The following is a 22,252-nucleotide window of genomic DNA, read 5'->3' on the forward strand; positions in this document are numbered from 1 at the left end:
TGTAAGCCAAAAGAGGATTTCTATAGGCTTGAAGTCTGGATTGAAGATTTTGATTTTGTTGAGTATAAGATTTATTCCTTTTATGCCTGAGAATTCTTTAATTGGGATTTTGTGAATAATAACTTTATACTATTCTTAATCCTTTTGGATTCTTTCGAATTTGATAATATTATTCCAAATCGCTTTTTTCTTTAATAAGAATTGTAATGTAAAGGGATTATTTGTTGTGATAATGATATTATTATTGAAGGATATAGTTATTATTGTAATAACTGGCCCTTTGATTCTGATTTTTTGAAAGGCTTTATTTATTTTGTTTTGGATAATTAGAGGGGAAAAGGAGGTAGGGTTTGGAAAATCTGACTTGATTAAGATAATTCGTTTTTGGATGAGGTTAGATTTCTTTTCTATATTAGTAAATGTAATGTTTTTCCCTTTGGGGACTAAATTCCATTTTCCTTTTTTTGAAATATCAGTATATGTTAGTTTCAATGTAGTGGTAGTAATAATAATGGGTAAAAGAGGTTTAGCTAATACTTTCGCTTATGATTCGATTTTGCATGTAACAGTTTCTAAATGGGTGATTTGAGAGATAATAATATTTGAAGCTGTAATAAGCTTCCCCTTTTCAATATATTCTCTAAAGATCTTTAGGAAATCTAAAAGCTTGGATTGTTTTTTGTGTGATTGGGAGAAAAAGAAAGCTAGTATTATAAGATCTCTAGCTTTCAAAATAGTTTCCTTAAATGTATTTGGATTGTTTTGGATTCTAGATTGTTTGTTCTAATTGCTAAGAGGTATTGTAGAGCTCCGTTTCTTATTCTGATTGAATATATAGATAGTATTAATTATATCTTGAGTAATAAAGGGATCACTAAATAGATTGAATTCTTCAAATCTTCTTCCAGAACTGACTAGCTAGTTGATTGATAGGATAGGGCTAGAGATTTCGAATTGAGGATTTTCAGAAGGCAGGGAAAGGCTTGAAGATATTGGAGTACCTAGAACAACAATAGGATAAGTGTTTGGTATAATGGAGGCTTCAAAAGGAGCCTCCATCATAGCCGTATCCCTAAGTGTTGATGGATTATTAAGAGAGCTTATATTGAGAATCTAGTTCTTATTCTAGTAGTTCGGAGTGAGAAAATTTTACGCGAATTTTCGTGTATGTTTCGTGTTCGGAGCGCCGACAACAGTAGCACAACAACTACTGGTCAGAATCACTGGGGGGCAATTGCAATCAATTTGGTTTAATAACTATGATCTAAATCGATCGCGAACGGGTCGTATTTCGAAGAAAAAGTTTCCTTCGAAATTTGTTGTGTGTGACAGGAATGGTTTGTACACCAGAGAATGTGATCTTAGATGCGTTCTATGGAAAGAGATTAGAGGGTATTTCTAGCTCAATTGATGATTGCTTGCTGTCAATTCTTGAATTTGTTCAACGTCGAATCAAAATCCATTTCCCGGGGCATTCCATGCATAACTATCCCACGAAAACCAATCAAAATTCCCATCTAAAGATTGTTCTGTAGATAAAAAGTCTAATTGATGAAGTAATGGATCCGCTACTGCTCGGCCTTGCTCAGTGAATGAATTGACATCACGTAACGGGTTGTCTTCCGCCATCTCATTATTAAACACGGATGTGTCCATTGGATAGGATAGGAAGCTGAGTAAGGTGGGATCTGTAAGGTTGCTAGACAGATCTCTGAGGTCCATTCCTGTTGAGGCAGCAATATTGTTGGAAGTGTTTGCATTCTGTACATCATTTCCAGGAGGATATAATCCTTTTTGGCGTGGACTCTGCGGCGCTGTCCAGCCTGTGATATGAGAAGTCAATTCTGAACTCCTACTTGGCGGTTCAACATTTATTTCCGGTGACTTGTCCTCCAAGGCCTTACGACTCATGCTTCCTCTAACAAAACTTTCTGCAAGCCTAGTAAAGGTTTCCGCGATTTTTTCAAGCTTCCGAGCACTACGGTGCTGGACATGCATTCTCAAAAAATAATACACTACCTTTCTGAGTGATTGAAGGTCGTCAAAACAAGACGGGGAATGCGGATCGGCAATTATATTGGAGAAAAGAACAAAGTATGGCATGAATGGGTAGTAGAGAAGTTGCCTACAAGCATATTAGAAAGATAAATCAGAAAAAGACTCAAAGAGACAAAGAGACGAGCATGATATCCAATGATCCTGGCTGGCAGAGCTTCGAAGTTCGACAGCAATTCAGTATTCTGAAGGAGCTCAGTAGTTCAACCCAATCATCGGATTGGGAGACAGGAACAATTGAATTTTGGACTGCAATCTGGACTATAATAAGAAAGGCAGAGACTCGAACAAAAGAGACAGAAACGAGGAGATAACTACATACCATACAATTCCATTGAAAACTTCCAAGGAGCTCGAGACGAGTTTTTCCAACATCTCTATAGCAATTCGTGCGTGAAAAAGACAAAGTTCGTGATTATGTTTGGAACTTCGAGTCAAGTAGACAACCGAATGGTGGTATTGGAATGTGAGAAAATTGATGCCCATTTGGACTGACTGAATTTCACTTTCTTCTCCTTGGAAGTTACTGTATGCTGACATTTTCTGTTTGCTATAAGTCAGCTGGGCACATCTTATATTTTTTCAAGTCATTGTATGAGGCATCTCCAACGTGCTGGTCTGCAGTCCTATCTGAATGTCCAGATTAGAGATTTTGAACATTCCAGAGTTTCTGGTTGATGGACTACAGTCTGAGCTATTGAGCACCCTGATTATATCAAGTCTGGCTTTGAAATGCGATGATAAAAGATGAAATAGAACGAACATCATCCAGATTGACCTTCCAAATTTCAAGTCTCTCTTTCACTGACGAAATTTGTTCTGTCCCAAACTCTCCATTGTGAACCACAAGAGCGATATCTATAATCTTTCCCTGTAATACAAAAAGTTCTCGTGCTAGACCAAAGTACAATGCACCGAAGCCATCGCTAAGTTGATGATCTGGGGTTCCGATGGCTGCGGTCGAAGGGCGATGAGGTCTGAATGTCGCGAGAAATGAGAGGTCTGGGGGGTCAATCCCCTCATAGAGTTGACTCAATAGAAATGGGGGCCTCCCATAAGCCAGCGACAATGATTTATCAATCATGAACAGATTCCAGAAAAGGCAATTCCGCTGGGCGTTCTCTTTACTCTTCTTTGGATATTTTGGGGAAGGAGTGTGGAGATTGAGACTTTGAGCCATTCGACAAGCATGACTTATTAATGTCCAACATAAGCCTGGAGGAACAACATCTTGACTATGACATGATACCATTAATATCGCTTGTATAGCAATTTCTGATGGCTCGAGGAAGAATGAGGAATCTTGAAGAATAATCCACACATTCCACTGAAGACCTCGATTAATCCTAGTGTTTGATGGTTCCATGAAAGCTATTGTGGTTGATAAAAATGCATTGTAAAGCAAAAGCCAGGCTCTTTCGGATACTCTCTTCGGCTCGAACGCAAGCTTCGGAATTGTGTCAAGTGGAGGCATGGTAAAAAACGGTTTACCTCGTTCAATTCCTGCAATGAAGACTTCAAAATGGAATTAGTAACAACATCTGTAGGGTAGACAGGGTGTTTAATGATCAGAACTAGCAGATTAAGTATAAGTTCTCTCTGGAAGTGCGAAGCTTGAGATCATCTTACTTTGTATCATACGATCCCCTTCAGCCTTATCTGGAATGAAGAAAACTTCCCTCTGCCTTCTAAAATGTTTGACATTTGAATAAATGTCAGGATCGTCAAAACTTCCTTCGGAAAATATTGTGGTGAGGTATGATAATCCATTCTCAGCATCTCGTTGTAGACCCGGCTCGAGATTACTCGACTTCATTTCAGCTGTCGTAATACTACTCTTTGCTTGACTCAATATTGAAGGAGCGGAAGAATCATCGTTGGTATGTTCGTTTTGCTCCCCATCACAGGCTGGTGATTTGACGAAGCTATTTGAATCAGCTATGATATCTTTGTCACTCTCATAGTTCGGTAAGTTCAAGTAAGTGGGTTCGTGATTAGTAGAAGAGGTCGGCAAGGTATGAACGATGGACTCGACAACATGTGAGCTATCTAAGTTCCGTTCTGAATGATTGTTGACGCTGTCTTGCAGAATGCTTTTCACTCATTAGATCTCTTTCATGGTGGCTTAGTAACCTTAGACTTACTTCGTCCTAGGTCGTCTGGGGATTCTTCCACGGCGGGAGTAAGTACATGGACCAGACCATCCCTGGCAATTCACACATTTCGGTTTCTCTCTAGAGCATTTAAGCTACCAACGTTCAGATTTTGATATCATAAGAACGAGGAATAATTGATCAGACTAACCTTTCTACGTTTACAATGGTCGCACTATTATCACCGGACTTTATAAGTATATAAATTGCAAGGGGCAATTCCAAACTCACAGCGTATTGTTCTAGCTCCGTCTGCTTTGTAATCGGCATTTTGGGTCCTTGTGAATCCCTCATGGTTGCGTCGGGAGGAGAATTGGTCGGGGTCGCCATGACTTGTTGATGAAGGAATCGATTTGCTTGGATACGGATTTTAACGGAGCGAAAGAAAATATCAATAGAAAGTTTTAGGATAGATGGAAGATATTGCGGTATGTCCTAAGTTGTATGGAATATATTGAACGGATGTTAAACGGTAAATGGAGATGGCACGGAACTTAGATGGAGGTTATGAATTTTGCTTACAAAGGGGTCAGTGCTGGTTGGAGCTTAGGATGTACGGTACTCAGCCCAGGGTGAAAGGCATTTATTACATACCCTCGGATACCAAACCATCAAAAATAAAAATCTTCACAATTCACTTTTATGTATACATCATGGAGCAATCATAAATTGTTTTGTGATATACAAAAGCTTCACATATATCTCCATTACGAGCTCTTGAATGATCCAAGATGTTCTCAGAATAGATAAAAAAATCGATGAATGGATTAACGGTTGAATTTTGAAAAAAGTATCTGATTACGATGGGCAATGCATTCTGTTCATATAAAGCCTAGCTAGCGAATAAATAAGCATCAATACAAAGCAGCGTTGGTAAATTAATTATGCAGAGGCACTATTATGTAGCTCATTAAGCATACAAGCCACAAATCCGATCATAATCAATACAACCCAGCTATACCTACTCGAGACTGAGTATTCAAGAACGACTCGAGAACCCTTTCTTTTGAATCGATCGGGCTTGAAAGTGTCAAGAGACTACGTGCCCACAGCGCTATTTGGTCTGAATCAAAGGCTTGGTTCCAGTGTCAAAAATTGAGCAGCCGCGAGATATTGAACTGTTAGGAAAATCTTAAAGAGCGAGGGACGCTCGAAGGAAACTGTCTAGGGATGTTACTATGATATATTGACCCATATGTCAGCTTAAGACAGGATTGGCATGCTGAGGGTATGCTCTCAAGGCTTCGCTTGGTGTTTCGTTTTTCATGGGACAGGAAAATCTAGTGCACCTGTTGTAAGAAGTGCATATCATTCTTTCCACGTGCAAGCGAGAGTAAGCCGCTAGAAAAGATCAGTAAGGCCTTAGCGAAAGGCTTCTGCAATGTCCCAATACTCAAAAATCATACCTATGGACCTGTGGTGCAGTGCCTAAGCCCCCCAAGTTAGTTTTAAGCTCAGTAGAACAGTAGCAACAGAGCAAATTGACGATCAACTTGTTACCATGTGTTATCTTACTAAAGTATCGGATTCGGAAGTAAGCATTATGAAGAACGTACCTCATCAACTGGTTGATTTTGCGGCCCAGGAAATTGAACACAAAGATCTTTGAAAACTCGACTTTGTGATGATAGCTACAAAGAGCACCGAGGGCAAGTTTGAACAGGTTAACCTTCTGTCTTTACAAAAATGTGGGATCTTCTGAATGAACGGAATGGAGGACGATCGTCTGCAGTTGCTTTCCAATTTCCGTAAACATGATTCTGCAATTTTTATTCGACATACGAAACGTTGACATCTCAAGATTGAAATTAAACACCAAATTGCGGAATAATATTTGACCGAGAGGATTTGCCATCTTGGACGAGAACGAAGGAAGCTCAGAGTTTGACGTACATGTAAACATCCTTTTGTGGGAGATTTGATCCGAATTTCGTAAAGCTAAAAGTGCGATAGTCTTAACCGAACAACATACGAGAAACTTATTGATGGTTGATGGTTGATGGTTTGCTTTGATTGCTGTTTGTGAGGGTAGGACCCTGAAGTGCGCTGTGGGTGGCGAGCATAAAGTATCGTGTCGTGCTATAATTTGATTGAAGAATCTTTCCACGCCAACACACCCTACTGTTGTACCAAAATTCACAGGAGGAAAATTAGTTCAATTCTACCGGTATTTGTGAATCGGGCTCTCGGGGTCTGGCATCGTATTTCAACAACAGTATCCCACTAGATAAACGGTAGGGTTAGTATCGGCGGTGAAGGACCGTCCTGCGCTACCGTGGCTGTACATATCTACCAAAAACGTGGTTCTCCATCAAGGTGGCTGGTAGTTGTCACTGCCCCTCTCACTCAAGCAACGCCAAGAACCTCGTGTATGAATTTTAAGCTCCATTTTGGTGCTGATTGACTGGTCGTCAGCCCCCAGAAAAATCAGATGGACGGCTAGGATGGCATGAAGTCAACAATTAAACTTTGTGTGTCCGGGTCGATGTCGTATATCATTGGCTTGAATCTTGTTCCTCGTGTCTAAGACTCGCACTAACATCAATCCGTCGAAGCTTCGGGCACCATCTTTAACCTCGAGCCTCGTTCCTGTGTGCCGATACGACGCATACGAGATATCAAGAATTTTCTTTCAGCATGACTGGTGGACCCAGCTTGCAATTATCATAACCGAGAAACAACCCTCAAATTGGCTCTTTCATAAGAAGGGATATGAATTCATTTTCACATTTGAGATGATTTATAATTGGAGAAATAGGATTTTAACCTATTGAATTGCTCTTACAGACAGTTCCAAGAAGAAACATTGTCTCATTCTTTAGATACCAAATTCTGATCCGGGTGTAGCATTTTGGTGCTCGGCATTTTCTATCCGTCGCGAGCTCAGGCATTCAGATCCCCACAAACATCTTTTTTCGTCACGCCATTCGTACGAGAACCAAGACTTTTAGTAACATGATTGTGTACCAGGGCTCAGATCGTTCTTCATGACAATGACGTCTAGGGCCAGATATATTTTGGGCAGACCCCTGGTTTTGAGATCAGCGGACAAGCTAGACTCCCCGATTCCGAATCTAGCAAAATCGAATAACTAGTTTTGGAATGTCGGCCGTCGGTTATGTGAACTTTATTCAATCTCAAAATCCAAATCAGGTCATTTTCTTTGCTTAATATCTATTCTTGGTGTGAGGTTCTTGGCCGGTATGACTTTGAAGGCAAGAATGTGTTGGCTAAAGCAATTCTCGAGAAACTATTGGAACCATTGAATAGGTACGAGTTATTGTGGGTGACCCCTCGGTAAATACTGGGGACAACATATTGATGTGTTAAGTGTGCCAAGCCATGTGAGATATTAGTGCAGTGGAATCAATGAATGTGTAGAACATAGATGAATCAAATTTGATATATAATGTGTCGAGTCCTTCCTCGAAACTCATGATATCGAGCAATCAATCCATCATATACTTTACGATCACTTTTTAAAAACAATCCAAATCCGCATCCTCGATCCGACTCAACAACGCCCAATTAACAAGGAACAACACAATATCGAATCAAAATGCATTTCCAAGATATTGCATTCGCTCTCTTTGTAACTGGAGCATTCGCTGCACCAGCTGCGTTAAAATCTAGAGATGCATGCTCTGATGCCTGCAACACTGAGTACAACAACTGTCGAAGTGCTCCAGGTGCGAACCGATCCACTTGTGCTTCCAACTATGCATCATGCCTTGGATATTCCCCGTATGATAGCAATGGATCACTCGTCACCCCAACTGCTTGCTCCTCGTCAGTAGCATCAACTACAGCTTCATCCGCTACATCATCCGCCACAGCTGATGCTTGCGTATCCCAATGTAACGCATCATACAACACCTGTCGAAGTGCTCCAGGTGCAAACCAATCCACTTGTGCTTCCAACTACGCATCATGCCTTGGATATTCCCCGTATGATAGCAATGGATCTTTCGTCACCCCAACTGCTTGCTCCTCGTCAGTAGCATCAACTACAGCTTCATCCGCTACATCATCCGCCACAGCTGATGCTTGCGTATCCCAATGTAACGCATCATACAACACCTGTCGAAGTGCTCCAGGTGCAAACCAATCCACTTGTGCTTCCAACTACGCATCATGCCTTGGATATTCCCCATATGATAGTAACGGGTCACTCGTCACCCCAACTGCTTGCTCTTCAGTAGCATCATCAACCACTACTCAAGCTACTTCGTCTGCTACAAGTGACGCTTGTGTATCTAAATGCAACGACTCATACAACTCATGTCGATCTGCTCCAGGTGCAAACCAATCCACTTGTGCTTCCAACTACGCATCATGCCTTGGATATTCCCCATATGATAGTAACGGGTCACTCGTCACCCCAACTGCTTGCTCTTCAGTAGCATCATCAACCACTACTCAAGCTACTTCGTCTGCTACAAGTGACGCCTGTGTATCTAAATGCAACGACTCATACAACTCATGTCGATCTGCTCCAGATGCTAACAGAGCTACATGTGCATCTGAATATGCCACATGTCTTGGATATTCACCTTTTGACAACAGCGGATCCCTAGTCGCTCCTACCGCATGCTCAAGCGGCGCCGTTTCTACAACAAATGCACCAAGTTCCACACAAGCCCCTCAGGCTTCCGGGACCCCTTCTCCAGATCAAACTTCGATTGTTGAGGGTGTCGAATGGACTATCAAGCAATTGACCAGATACTGTTCCGAAGATGGATCTGGATGCGATTACAACTTTGCCATCTCCTACAACGATGAGCGACCTGATGAGAGATGTACCGTCATTCGTATGCCAGGAAGTGGTGCTACTACCGAGTCTTGGTATGGAATTCCATGTACTACAGGATCTGTAAACACCATCGCTTGGGGAGTATCTGACCAATTTGGTGCCGAAAATGCATTTGCGGTTTTGACTGTCACCAACAACGAAGAAAAGACAAATGCCTATTTCGGTGTCGCGAACGTGAACGGAAACCCAGTCACTCCTTCAAGTCCAGCTGGATCCGGTAATTTTGGAGACATTGGTCCTGAGCCAGTTTATGTCTTCTAAGAGATCGGTTGCTTTGCTGTTTTTTGTAGCGATTTGGAGATGAATTAATGAACGATGATATGCATGGCTTGGATCACTGTATAATAACACATTCCTTTATGTATTTTTGTGAGCGGCGTTGGGATGACGAGAAATGAGGAACTACCTTGTATATAACACACTCATTAGACATAATTATTAGATATAATCAACAAAAAATTCTCGATGTAGCTAAACCCCCCCCCCCCCCTTGTCAAATTTTGTATTGATGACTAAACCCTCCATTGCGTATGTCTCTCTTTGCATCCCCTACCGAGATTTACGATAAACAAGGTATAATTAGACTTATCAGTATTTCATATTTCTGACTTCTTGCCAAAATGGCTATCTAATATCAAGCTGCAGCTTGCCAGACTACTTTCCACTCTCACGTTATCCGCCGCTCTTCATGTATTCGGGTAGCTCGAGCTTGAATGTCTGATATGAGATAATACGCATACCCGCTTACACACCCGATGGCACACTCGTTTAGACGCTTGGCTTGTAGCCGAGCTCGCTGCATCGAGTGCAACCATCCATTCAAATATCACAATAAAAGTTGGAGATTGTTGATTGTAATATTGCAGTCAATCGACTGGAAATTATCTCACGTTAAGGGAGTCTTTGTAATCCTTCTAGAAGATCTAGTTGGGTTTAAATCCAAACCACAATTCATCAAGCTGGTTGCCATTCCTTGGCATTAAAAAGATCCTTATGAGAGGATCAAGAGAGCTTCCATCGCCTTAGCCTTTGCATTTTGAGTGTAATGCAAATACCTGGAATTAAGCAAGTGAAAGCGCATTTTAGATAAATTATTATTCACCTTGAGTAAAGAGAATTAAAGTTTGATTGAAGAGAATGCTTCGCCCGAGGAGATATATGAAATCGTGGAGAATCAATTTGGCAGATTATCAGTAAGAGTCAAATGGACATAGAAGCTCACATAGTCTTACCAAGATATCATGTATAAAATGGAGCTTTGGTCGTCTATGCTCTTCTTTTCATGATCATTAATTACTCCTTTTCCATTAATCTCAAACTAACCAATTATCATTCGAAAAGTCAATATCCAAAGCATCAACGCCAAGCAGAATGAGATCTTCTGCTCATAGAACAGCTTTGTGCTTCACCTCCTCGGTAGGAATCTTGGAGGGCTTAGATGTTGCAATGGTTTGGATACGTCTGGCATTTGCTTGATGTTGATCTCGCCGCCGGTGCCTGTAGTTTGTTTTCTGTCCTCAATTGGCTTCTGAAATATCTGCTCATCACGATGGACAAGAAATGTTGACCGAAACGTAAACGATCAAACACACTCTGTAAAATCAGCGGTGGAAACTGTGTTTCTGGGAGTCGTCCTAGTTGTACTTAAAAGGGCTTCAAAATCTCAATTTTGAGCTCTAGAACCTCAAATTACTCAAGACCTAAGCGTTTAGACTTTCATTTTTTGTTCTATTATATTCGAAATATTTTATAGTAATATTGCAAATATTAGTTATATTATTCGAATTAAAATTATTTCTGATTATAGTTTAAGATTTATCTATCAATTATACTTTTATCTTTATAATATTATTATCAAATTGGATAATAATCTTTACTCTCTTGGAGCTTTTGATTAGTTTTTTGAATTATTTGAAATAAACTTTAATTACTAAAGTTGTAATAGCTATAGTGATGTTAATCTATAGTTGTTTGTTATTTGGAATAAAGATGGTAATTCTTTTTAGGAGTAGAAGTGCTTGTCGTGCTTCATATAGAGACAAAAACATTTCTGTTTGCACAGGTAATCTGGGAAAGTCCGACTTCGGCTTTGTTGTGTCAGCCCCACCGTCTTCTATTTAACTGTATTGTAATATTCGAAGTCTTTTTTCGTGGCTGGAAGGAAGTCACTAGACTCGGTATAGTTCTAAGCTGGTACAGTATAATTACTATTGTTAGTATATTTACCAAAATCGATGCTGAGGGTAGAATGACTCTGGCAAACAACGGGAAATACGCCAAGACCAGTGGGTCTATCGCCGATGAACAAAAATATTGAATATTGCTGTCATTTTCGATTTTAGGGGTGAGTTTGGGACGCAGTGCGCAGGGTCGTGAGACCGAGAGTGGAGAAATGGTGAAAGACTAAGATGATCAAGATGTTTGAAGCTTTGTGGAATGAAACCTGATTCAAAAAGACAACTGTTGGGGCTTTTTATTCAAAATTGGTGTACCATCTAGGAAAGTCATTAGATCCACGATGCTCAGGTCGTGAATCGAGCATTGCTGCTCTGTGATCGCTACATATTTTTCTCCTCTCCATTCCCTTGTCAAGCAAGACCACTGGCATCTATTGACAGTGTGAAAGATCCGTCCCGTTCTGTATCTCTTCTGAGTATCCTGAATAGTTCTACCTCGCAGCCTAGCCAGCAGTCAGTGAGCAATTCGACTCAGAAGATCGCAAAAAAATGCCGCACTGTGCCACTGATGTGGGGTCCTCCCACAACTTTGAGTGGTAAAATCACAAGAAATACCTTCTTCGATATAACGATTCTACTCTTCAAGATGGAAGAATAACTTCAATAAACTCGACAAGGATAAATAATTAATTCTCTCAGTTAAGAGTGCTTGGGAATCAAGGAAGTGAGAAGTACGTATATAAGAGGTGAATAAAAGTTGAGATCGCCTACTGTGTTGCCAGGACCCTGAACATGGGCCAATCTAGCTGTATGGAGTTTCCTTCTTTGGGTGCAGACCAACAGGTATCGATCTGATACTAGAGACAATCAATTTATCACCTCTCTGAAGGTCTTGAAGGATGTAGTAGTAGCTATAGAAGTTTTGAGAAAAGAAAAGGACAATTCTTCCTTAGTCATATCCAGATCTTCTTACATTGGCAATCAACGAGGTTCATTATTGATGTCCCTTATCCTGTGCAATGTGGGGTAAGCCAAGGCCATTATTATTGGACCGAGCACCACATCCCCTCATTTTTGATTCCGTGGATAGTGTACACTGTACCATACGATATCAATAGCAATAGCATTTGGCAAAGATAATGAATTATTCGAATATTCAGACCGACGACAATCTGTTCTCGACAAGATCATCTCTCCTCTGAAAGATGCATCTACAGGGAGAACAAAAAAGATCCTTGTTCCGCCCCCACGTCACTAAATTTATCCCCGCAAACTAGCCAATGAAGTATACCAACAGTTGTTATCAACGAAAACACTATTCGCCTAGCAATTTCCCAATTGACATCTCTCTGCATGATAGCCTTGATACCATGAGAAAAGGTGAGAGTGGCTTCAGCAAGACGGAAAAACGGGTACATGAAACTCGATAAGATCGGAGCTCTATTGAAAAAGACTATAACTTCGATGTTTGATAATCATACTTGAGAATATCTCAAAATTTATCAGAACTTTACCAGTATATGGATGTGTATTTCGGGTATTTCAATTCTTTAATTTGTTCAAAAATTGAAAATGATCAACGATCCAATCTAACGGAGAATTGTAAAAATAAAGGAATCTTAAAATATGCTTGTTTTTCCGTCCTACCAAGAATAAGTATGGAATGACTGGACGTAAACGAAGATCGAGAAGTGATGTGAAAGGAAGACTGAGAAATTAATAAAGATGTCATTAGTCAGTATCATATGTATCTCCAAGTAAGAATGAGTAGTACTGGGGGTTTGGGGTGGATGCATGGGTTGAGCAAGGCACATTAGCTAGATACGAGTACACTTTCCTTGGTTCGTGTAATTATGATGAATGACTTATATATATACCTAGTAGGTACATATATCTTTGCATTTTTGATTCTTTTATCTTCATTATTTACAAAAAAAAAGACATCGGAATTGATATCATGTCAAATGCTTTGTATGCACGGATTACGTCGCTGGCTGAATGCCATGCGCCAATCCAGCTTCACATGAGTCCAAATATTTCCTCCTCGGAAAACTTGAAGAATCCTGCACACAAATCAGAGAGTTCCTCGGAGGAATTGCTACGAGAAACCTCATTGCTTACAGTTTCAAAATGGGGTTCTGGCTCCAAAACACCTATGCTGATGTTTTGTTTCTATACTATTGGTACATGATTCCTTGCTGTTGAAAAAGACGAGTGCTATCGCTAAAATATACCATCTAGCTTTGACCACAGCATTTGCTCATCTCGGCCTATTTTTATACTTGGATGGAAAACCCGCTGATGGAACAAATAGTGATGCCCCCAAGCAATCCTATGTATCAGCAGCCTCAATAATTCTTGGGAATATTTTCACGCTTTCTCTTACTGGATCGGTGACAATTGTTTTTACTCAATATCTCTGGTATATTCTACGGACTACGACCCTAAAAGTTTCTACGATAGAGTCCATGTTTGCAATGCAAGCTAATCCCCTGCTACTACGCGATTTTAACGCTTGGCAGAAAGCTCCAATTCTGGTAGCTCTTGTGATACTCGTGTGGTTGATGAATATCGCTGCCAGTTTCGCGCCAGGGGCTCTGATAGTTGGCCCAACAACTAGATATTCATATCAGATTGTAGAAGTTCCTACCTTCGATAGCTCCTTTGTAAGTTTTCGTTATACTACCGGATGTTCACGATTATCGCTGACACAACCAAGGTAGGCAATGGTTCTGGCGCGGACGCCAACAAATTTTCTTTGGATAAATTTGACATTAATGACTATGATACCTTCTTTCCTGTGTATGTATTATATACAATAAACGGTCCAATCCATAATACTAATCATTTAATCATAGTTCAACTGCGGGAAGCTATTCACAGCCATTACAAAGGCTCGCTGCCTCAACTATGACTGTTGGAAAACAAAGCGCAATGCACTCACCGTGTGGAGCCAACTGCTCATACACGTTAAACCTTGAAGGTCCTTATCTCCAATGTGCTGGCCCAAACTTTCAGTACGGTGTATTCAACACGACCAGCTCATCGTGGTCTGATAATTTCCAGTCGATCGGTCAAAACATCACATTTGAAACACACGATGATGGTACCGATCTTCTCGTATGGAACGCATATCAAGGTTTCTTGTTTGACCCGTGGGTGGGGGGGAGTGAAGAAGCGCGAGCGACGGCTAGCCAAATGAATATTATCGCTCCATCTCAATTTTCTACTCAAACGATCCGACCTTTGGGTATGCGAAATCCTGCTGTCAGAGAAAGTGCATCTGATTCTTTCGGAAATTTGGTTGCCATAGAAGGAAATTATATCAATTGTTCGGCTGCAACGGCTACGTACACTGTGGCATACGTGTATGAAAACAACATTCTGTCTACCAATGTTTCTGTAAGTTCAATTAACATCATAAAGAATCTTGGAACAACGAAGGAAATGTCCAATGTGACCCAAGAATACGGAATAAGTTGGCCTGGATTCCTAGTCACCACAGCAAACAGAACTGAGGAGTGGTTGTTGGGTCTTGGGAGCTCGTATTTAGGATACGAGCCTGTAAACTGGACGAGTGATTGGGTTTCTTGGTACAAGAACCTGCAAGTTATGGCTATCATAAACAGTATGACTAGATTACTGAATGGAACCTATCCTGTCGAGCTTATCCAATTTGGTGATGCTACAAGTTCTCTAAGTTCAGCCTACGGACTAGGGGTTGACGTTTGGGGGACTGAAGTTTCATGGGTTGATTTTCTAAATACATTTCCGACAAGTTCTACATGTGAGTCTCGCTAAGTATTCCGCTCCAACGTTTCATATATAGTCATTCAGAATTTGTCCGTCAGACTAACATTTGAATGCCAGCCGCGGATTTGTTAAAAAGTACACTGATAGGCTATACGCCTTTCAATGATAACTTTGGAAATTTCAATGTAACTGCTTACTCATGGGCTAATAGACCCACCGCAAATTTAAAGTATGATGGCGTCTCATTCACCTTGACGCCTGAATTACTTAATCAGCTCCTTCAAAATATCACACTCAACATGATTAGCGAAATTGGCTGGTGGTCCGCACATTCAAACGTTACACAATGGGAATCAATCAATACATTCCAATTTTCTAAACCTCTAAATCTCATACTACCCTACTTCATCTCCCTTTTCCTCGCAATCCCGATTCTGGTCTTAGGTATTTGGTCCCTACGCCAAAATGGAGTATCAGCTATGAACAATAGCTTCGTACAGATACTCAACACGACAACTGGAAGTAAAGAGCTAGAGAGAACTGCGGGGAGAGGATGCTTAGGAGGTTATGATAATGTATCGGATGAGCTGATGGACTTAAAAATTAGGTTTGGGGAGTTGAAGGATGTAGGGCGGGGTGACGAGAGGAGTATCAATGGCGTAAGGAGAGCGGGGTTTGGGACAGAGCAAGAGATTATGCCTTTAGTAAAGAGTGAGATTTATGGCTTTTAATATACGTTTGATAATCGATGATATAATGATTGAAAACATAAACGATACAATCGAGAGCTCAAATTCTCATTCTCTGGTTTATATTCTTGAGTTTTAAGTCTTTATAGATATAGAAAAATATTTATATACCTAATCAGATGCTTAATTGTAGAGCTAAATGTTTCGATAATACTAGAAGTTCTATTATAACTATAAAGAATTCATGAAACAAAGATATTATATCTTGATCAGAAAATCTATTATCAAAAATTTTATTATGAAAAGAATTTTATTGATAAAAGAATTCTACTCAGAGAATAAATATTATAAAAAAAACTATTATAAAAATAATTTTATTAATAATAATAATAATTCTAGTCTAGTTTTTTTCAAAAAGATTTCATTATAAAAAAGAATCTTTTTATGGAAAGAATTTTATCAATAAAAAAAACCTAATCTCCTTAAACGTTATTAATACTACTAAGATTATTCCCTATCTTAGCAAAATCAGAAACGAATTCACATCTACTAATTAATCGATAGTTCTTCTACTTGATCTTCCCCTCTCGTCCTTTATATAGAGCGCTATTAAGATCTTCATCATACTATTTTTGAACGTATGTTCGCTATTAATCCACGTTTTCAGGTTACAGAAAATATTATATTAGTTTTCAACGTTTGCCGGAAGCTATACCTAAGCTTTCATTATAAATAAATGTTAAACGCAATATTACAATCATAGGTCGATTTTGTCTCTGTTTCATATAAGTTGTAGCATGAAAAGCTGATTTACTATAACACCAAAAAATTAACATTCAAAGTGTAGTCATTGTATTCTGGATGTGTCTATGGAATATAAGACATATCAGAGTCAATGTTATGATTTCTATCGATATAATAACGTGTAAGTCTAATACAATAGGGGTCTTCTGCGCTGCAATACAATGTATAATATACTAGAAAGAAGGAAAGAAAGAAAGAAAGAAGAAAGAAAGAAAGAAAGAAGAAAGAAAGAAAGAAAGAAAGAAAGAAAGAAAGAAAGAAGGGGGTGAAATTATACCAGAGATTGTTCACATCATCAAACTCAACGGATGTTGTATAGACTACCAACATTCGGGAGTGAAGCCTCGAGATTGGCTGAGAATGCTGGTAGGGGCTACCCACCAGCAGTTGATCGATCAGCTTCGCGAACTCACCTATTCCCTCGAGTAAAGTGATAATACTACACAGAGAATAATCTACCGTGTAAGTAATGATATAACACTACTTTATAGATTTAACTGATTTCAACTCAGCAACTGGAAATTGTAATGGTTCGAGTGGGCGAGGACCTGAAGATTTTCAAGCTTCTGGCTTCCTGGGAGATTTATTTGACGGTAGAGGAGCTCTCCAAAGAAACTGGTGCTGCAACTGTCTTACTTGGCCGCATCTTGAGGTATTTTGCTCCAATGAAGCTTATCAAGGAGACTGGAACAGACCACTGTGCCCCTACGAAATCACAAAAACACCCGCCGCTCCAGGCAAAACAGCTGGTCTCTCTCATCAGCAGATACCGGACTTCTCTGTCTGATTAGGATCTGAATCCAGATATTTTGGTAATTCAATCTTGTCGGACTTATGTGGGCTGATCTTCCAAGCTTCCTTGTGAACCACAATTATCAGGCTGTAACTGATGGTAACGATACATACTGGCATTGTACTAATAAATCAGACAAGCATATATTTAGCTGGATTGGACGTCACCCTGATGTAGCAGCAAGTTGCAGAAAATAGATGGCACAATACATGCAAGGCCAGAAGACGTGTCTGGATACTTTCCCCCTAGATAAAGAAATGTGTGGCTGGAAGCCAACAAGTGGTGAAGACGTGCTTCTAGTCGATGTCTGTGGCAATATCGGCCCTCTTTTAGATGAATTGAAGGCCAAGACTGCCGGCATCGAAAATCGAATTATGTATTTTGCAGGAACTTCCCAAAGACAGCACCCTGCGATCTGGACAAGACCAGCGACGCGATACTTATGCAGCTGCGGAGAAGCCTGCTGTTCAAATCACGGTCCATGACACTAATACCCCTCAGTCCTTCAAAAGTATGTATAATTCTGTGATTTGGCCAAGAATTCTAGTTATTTATCCGACGTAAATGTCAAATTTTACTACATTCGAAGTGAATTCCCCGGCTTTCAAAATGAAAAATGCCGCTCTATTCTAAGCAAAGTTGAATGAAAAGATCTTCCCTGACTCCAATGTCAACTGGCAGATGACCCAAATTGGTATCTCAATGATGGCATGTCCTGCCTCTCTTGAGCGAACAGAGGCAATGTGGGGTGCCTTTCTTGATTCAGTTGGACTCAACGTTGTGAGAAAATATTTCTATCAACCTGAGTTTTGTGACGGTTGTACTGGTCGCTGAACGCAAGTGAAATGCATCTTTGGAACAATTCTTAGAAGGGACGAGGAAATCAGGTAGGGAAAACCAGATATCGAAATCAACTGGGTAGCTAGCCAGTTTCAGAGTAGAATGAAAAAGGCCGTCTGGAGTAAGGATAATTTATTGATTAGCTTCTACGTAGTCGTTCGTGTGAGGATGGCGAGGTAATCCACACGATAATCGACAGCTGAATATTTGCTCAACTCTTCGAGGCTGGAAGCTTGGAATTCGACAAAATCTAGCATGATTTTATAAAAGTATAATTTTCCTTTAATTTACGCATATCCGGTGCTGGATACGTATATCTGATCTGATCTGTGAACATGGCCGAGTTAGATGTGGGAAGGTCACGTTACCATCATTTAAATGGGTCAATCAGAGCTCTCAAATACGGGTAGTCCGGCCTTCCCTTGATAGGGATCTTGCCCTCAATTCCCACAGCCTACAGCCAGGAAATTATTGGTGTTTGATAGTCGCATAAACTAGCTATTTCTGCTATGCACAACTTTATATGTCAGCCATCTTTCACACTTGGGCAAGGAGCGTTCATGTAAATCTTGGCATTAATTGCCTCGACCAAATATCTACTGATCTATACTATATTTAGTCTAGTTTCATATTCATTACTCCAACATCACGTGATCAAAAGACACGGCAAACTTTCTTTCCACGACACGCCACACGTCAAAGTATTTGGTGCCCAGGTGGTTGCGCAATATTTATTGCAATTGTACAAAACACAGTCTCTCCATCGCCATCGCTATATCAATCATCTCCATCGCACGACATTTATTACGACTTTACGAGTACACCCACCCTGGCGGTGGTTACGTTCTTCACCTGTAGGTAGGCGGATCTCGAGACTCCTCTTCTAGGATGGCTAGGTACCACCTCTTGTAGGCTGATCAAATGTCACCTGTAGCAGGCGGATCTCGAGACTCCTCTTCTAGTAGGATGGCTAAGTATTACCTCTTGTAGGCTGATCAAATGTCACCTGTAGCAGGCGGATCTCGAGACTCCTCTTCTAGGATGGCTAGGTACCACCTCTTGTAGGCTGATCAAATGTCACCTGTAGCAGGCGGATCTCGAGACTCCTCTTCTAGTAGGATGGCTAAGTATCACCTCTTGTAGGCTGGTCAAATGTCACCTGAAGTAAGAGACTAAGTATCTCCTCCCTACAACGAGCTTGGTTTCTAGATAAATATATTGTTGAGGATAGTATTCTAAGGCTTTTCATTCTGCTTACATTGGTCGCATCTTATTACCTATCGAAATAGCGCTAACAATTGTCTTTGCAGGTGTCCCATCTTCAATATATTACAACAACAGGCCGCTATGGCTTCTCCGACGTTCGGCTGTACAGAGGTGCCCGTAGTTATTAAATGGGCGGACGCTGGACAATACAGCTATATTGGCACACGAATTCAAAATCTACGAATGAATATACACCTCGGCACACACGAAAGTCCCAAATTGCTCTTTTGGTTCACAGTAACAATTGGAGTTACAGCGAGCCCTGAATCCTCTACGATACGTACAAAGTTGCTCTACTTCGTTATCCAAGCTAGTTTGCTTGGTTATAATGAGAATGATGAATGTCTCTCATTAGAGACTCCAAACTCTGATTGTTCTCCCGACACTAGCGCTGCTATACGAGAGGCTGGCATATGTTCCGACTATGCCTCTGTTTCCCGAATATGCTTTCAGCTCCACAACCATGGCACAGTGTTCATGCCTCCTACTGAGAAGCATGCCTTTACCCCTGCGTCGGATAATGTCTTACAACTATTGTCTAGCATGGAGTCCCTTTCCCAGGCCAAGCGATTCTGGGTATATACATCGCTTGAAGATTCGCTTCTTACGAGTATTTGGAAAAGGATCGATCGAATACGCAAGGGAGCCTTTACAGGTGACTTTACGACTCAGAGTGTATATAAACGTGGTATGGTATGCGACAAATGGACGAATTTCAATCAATTTGTGAGACTGGAGAACCCGGCAAAACATAAAAGCAATTGTCATGGTGTAAAGCATAACTCCGATGCTCTACCGCTATATACTAGTGAATGTCAGGGTGCTGGAGTGGAACACACAGGTGATTTAGCAGTTGACTTGGTAGTGAGCAATAGCGCTGACATCCTAACATTAAAGATGATGATCGAATATACGAATCTAGTAGAATCTCTGGCAAACATTCATCTTCCCATGATCTCGATCAACACCATTCAGATACCGAATCCGATGAAGAACTATCTATAGGGCGGAAACGCAAATACAACAAGATATCTTCCGATACCCTAGGTAACCTTAGGAACTTTAATAGTGCTAGTATACTTGATTCTAGTGAGCGATTCGTTTTAGGCCTCTTTCTCTCAAGATTCCTCCAGCACTACTAACTATGTCACCTAGATAAATCCTGCTTAGATCGTCAGCGTTCCAGAGTTCGGTTCGCCAAACCTCGTAGCGAAGTTCCGGGCTATCTTGAAAAGCAATTGGCTGCCTTTATACGTTGGGTGTTAGAGATCGACTTACACTTGGAGAAGGATTGTGAGCAGATTTTCTCAGATCTTGGCGGGGCAGTGTCTCGTGGAGACATAACTAGGTTTAACGAAATCAAGACAGACTGCATGGCGAATATTTACATTACATATGCTAAGAGAGGATCTAAATGGGTTTTAAGGAATACTATCTGAAAAGACATTGCTACAACTCTAGTTTGAGCTATAGTTATAATGTTTTCGATGCGAACAATAACACTTCGTCGCAAGAGAACTATAAGAGCAAGATACAATTTATTCTTAGAATTTATAACTATAGAATTGAGAGCCTAGTGTTTACAGATAGACAGAGTCAACAAAAAGACCATTGTTCTCCGTAAGGAGTGGCTGGCTTAGTGGTAAAGTGATTGGTGCCCACTTCTGCTCAGAGCCATATCCCGATCGATATCTGTCTTTTCGAAGTTTAATCATCTACAAATTGTCACGGATCGCACCCAATCGCAGCTGCGATCGCTCACGTGCGCGCTTGCACACGTGCACAATCACATGTACATAGCTAGTATATAGAAGTACTCTACAAGCGCTTTACTCCCGATTCTATAATTATAAATTCTAAGGATAAATTGTACCCTACTCTTATAATTCTTTTAAGGTAAAGTATTATATTATCTATAACTCATTATACGATTACATAGCTATTTGGTGGCCAATCAAATAATATCTTATAATCATAATATTTTCTTAGGTATATCGAGAATATTCAATATTATTTATAGAAAAAGAACTGATTTTGAATAAATCTATTTAATAGAAGATAATAAACCCTTAATATATAGAGTTACAAGTATTGCTATTATGTTCGATTTATTTATTTCAAAAAGACTCTATTGCTTTTCCCTTTTTACTAGTCAAATATTCCCAGCCAATAATAATCAATTTCAACGAAGCAATAATTACAATCCTTACAGTTTTAATATAAATATTAATAGATATAGAAAAAATAAATAGCCTAGAAACAACTCTTTAATCAAGGTATTAATTCTCGAAGGTAGTATACCAACACACACTTTCCCATTACAAAAAGAACAAATATCGACTCTTAAAGACTTTAAGAATTTACAAAACGAAATTGTAAGATTCAAAAACAAATTGCTATAGTATAATCTTAATATTGCTTATTTATTTCAATCTTCAAGATACCGATAGCAATATTATATAAATTCCCTTACAAATCGCAGAGTCCGAACTTCTAATGTTCTAATCGATTCTATTAAGAGGGTATCTTTTATTATCAGAAAAAGGAAGAATAAGAAAAACCCTTGCTTGCGAAGTTAGTCTTCACAACAATTCCTTCCGAGTATCAATAATAGATCTTTTTCAAATCCGATTATTCTATTAAGCGATTTACAAATTTATCGAATACTTTATTTTTGTTCATTTATTATTATAATAGAGTGTTTGTATATTCCAAAGTCTATCAATCTTTTATTCAAATTTAAAGATGGTTGTAAAGTCAAAAGTAAGCCTTTGACAGCTATTGGTTATCGAGCGACTTGAACTTTATGAAAATTCGTTTATTTTGGAAATGTAATAGTAATTTTATATAGTAAATCAAATAAAAGGAAAAGCATAAGAATATGTATTCTCATTGTATATTTAAGTTCC

At 39.8% G+C, this 22,252-nt stretch overlaps 5 protein-coding genes across 5 annotated transcripts; 4 read left to right on the forward strand and 1 right to left on the reverse strand.

Moving 5' to 3' along the window:
* Positions 1 to 1,452: 1,452 nt before the first annotated feature.
* Positions 1,453 to 4,538, reverse strand: EAF02_001877 (uncharacterized protein; the record flags this gene model as incomplete). The annotated part of the gene is made up of 7 exons (XM_038897925.1): positions 1,453 to 2,125; positions 2,378 to 2,598; positions 2,819 to 3,570; positions 3,685 to 4,148; positions 4,200 to 4,303; positions 4,360 to 4,383; positions 4,440 to 4,538. 7 exons carry the CDS (start codon positions 4,536 to 4,538, stop codon positions 1,453 to 1,455), a joined length of 2,337 nt encoding a protein of 778 aa, XP_038762900.1.
* A 3,229-nt stretch (positions 4,539 to 7,767) lies between these two features.
* On the forward strand, positions 7,768 to 9,282 carry EAF02_001878 (uncharacterized protein; the record flags this gene model as incomplete). The annotated part of the gene is made up of 1 exon (XM_038897926.1): positions 7,768 to 9,282. The coding sequence occupies one exon, from the start codon at positions 7,768 to 7,770 to the stop codon at positions 9,280 to 9,282; it is 1,515 nt and encodes a 504-aa protein (XP_038762901.1).
* A 3,939-nt stretch (positions 9,283 to 13,221) lies between these two features.
* EAF02_001879 (uncharacterized protein) lies at positions 13,222 to 15,682 on the forward strand (the record flags this gene model as incomplete). Its single annotated transcript, XM_038897927.1, has 5 exons — positions 13,222 to 13,381; positions 13,440 to 13,864; positions 13,918 to 14,000; positions 14,057 to 14,985; positions 15,069 to 15,682. The coding sequence occupies 5 exons, from the start codon at positions 13,222 to 13,224 to the stop codon at positions 15,680 to 15,682; spliced, it is 2,211 nt and encodes a 736-aa protein (XP_038762902.1).
* A 1,752-nt stretch (positions 15,683 to 17,434) lies between these two features.
* Positions 17,435 to 18,071, forward strand: EAF02_001880 (uncharacterized protein; the record flags this gene model as incomplete). Its single annotated transcript, XM_038897928.1, has 3 exons — positions 17,435 to 17,613; positions 17,642 to 17,748; positions 17,872 to 18,071. 3 exons carry the CDS (start codon positions 17,435 to 17,437, stop codon positions 18,069 to 18,071), a joined length of 486 nt encoding a protein of 161 aa, XP_038762903.1.
* Positions 18,072 to 18,525: 454 nt separating this feature from the next.
* EAF02_001881 (uncharacterized protein) lies at positions 18,526 to 21,190 on the forward strand. Its single transcript, XM_038897929.1, has 4 exons — positions 18,526 to 18,935; positions 19,388 to 20,184; positions 20,241 to 20,432; positions 20,499 to 21,190. Exons 2-4 carry the CDS (start codon positions 19,425 to 19,427, stop codon positions 20,780 to 20,782), a joined length of 1,236 nt encoding a protein of 411 aa, XP_038762904.1. The 5' UTR covers positions 18,526 to 18,935; positions 19,388 to 19,424; the 3' UTR covers positions 20,783 to 21,190.
* Positions 21,191 to 22,252: the final 1,062 nt, after the last annotated feature.

This window comes from Botrytis sinoallii (assembly GCF_014898435.1).
Source record: "Botrytis sinoallii strain Bc 23 chromosome Unknown BSIN_002, whole genome shotgun sequence".
NCBI lineage: Eukaryota > Fungi > Ascomycota > Leotiomycetes > Helotiales > Sclerotiniaceae > Botrytis > Botrytis sinoallii.

What these genes read in the sequence shown, in the direction of transcription:
- EAF02_001881 (XM_038897929.1), top strand. Translation starts at nt 19,425, where the DNA reads ATGGCTTCTCCGACGTTCGGCTGTACAGAGGTGCCCGTAGTTATTAAA. An exon ending in TGCTGGAGTGGAACACACAG is followed by an intron (nt 20,185 to 20,240) that starts GTGATTTAGCAG and finishes CTAACATTAAAG; the next exon opens with ATGATGATCGAATATACGAA. An exon ending in TGCTAGTATACTTGATTCTA is followed by an intron (nt 20,433 to 20,498) that starts GTGAGCGATTCG and finishes TATGTCACCTAG; the next exon opens with ATAAATCCTGCTTAGATCGT.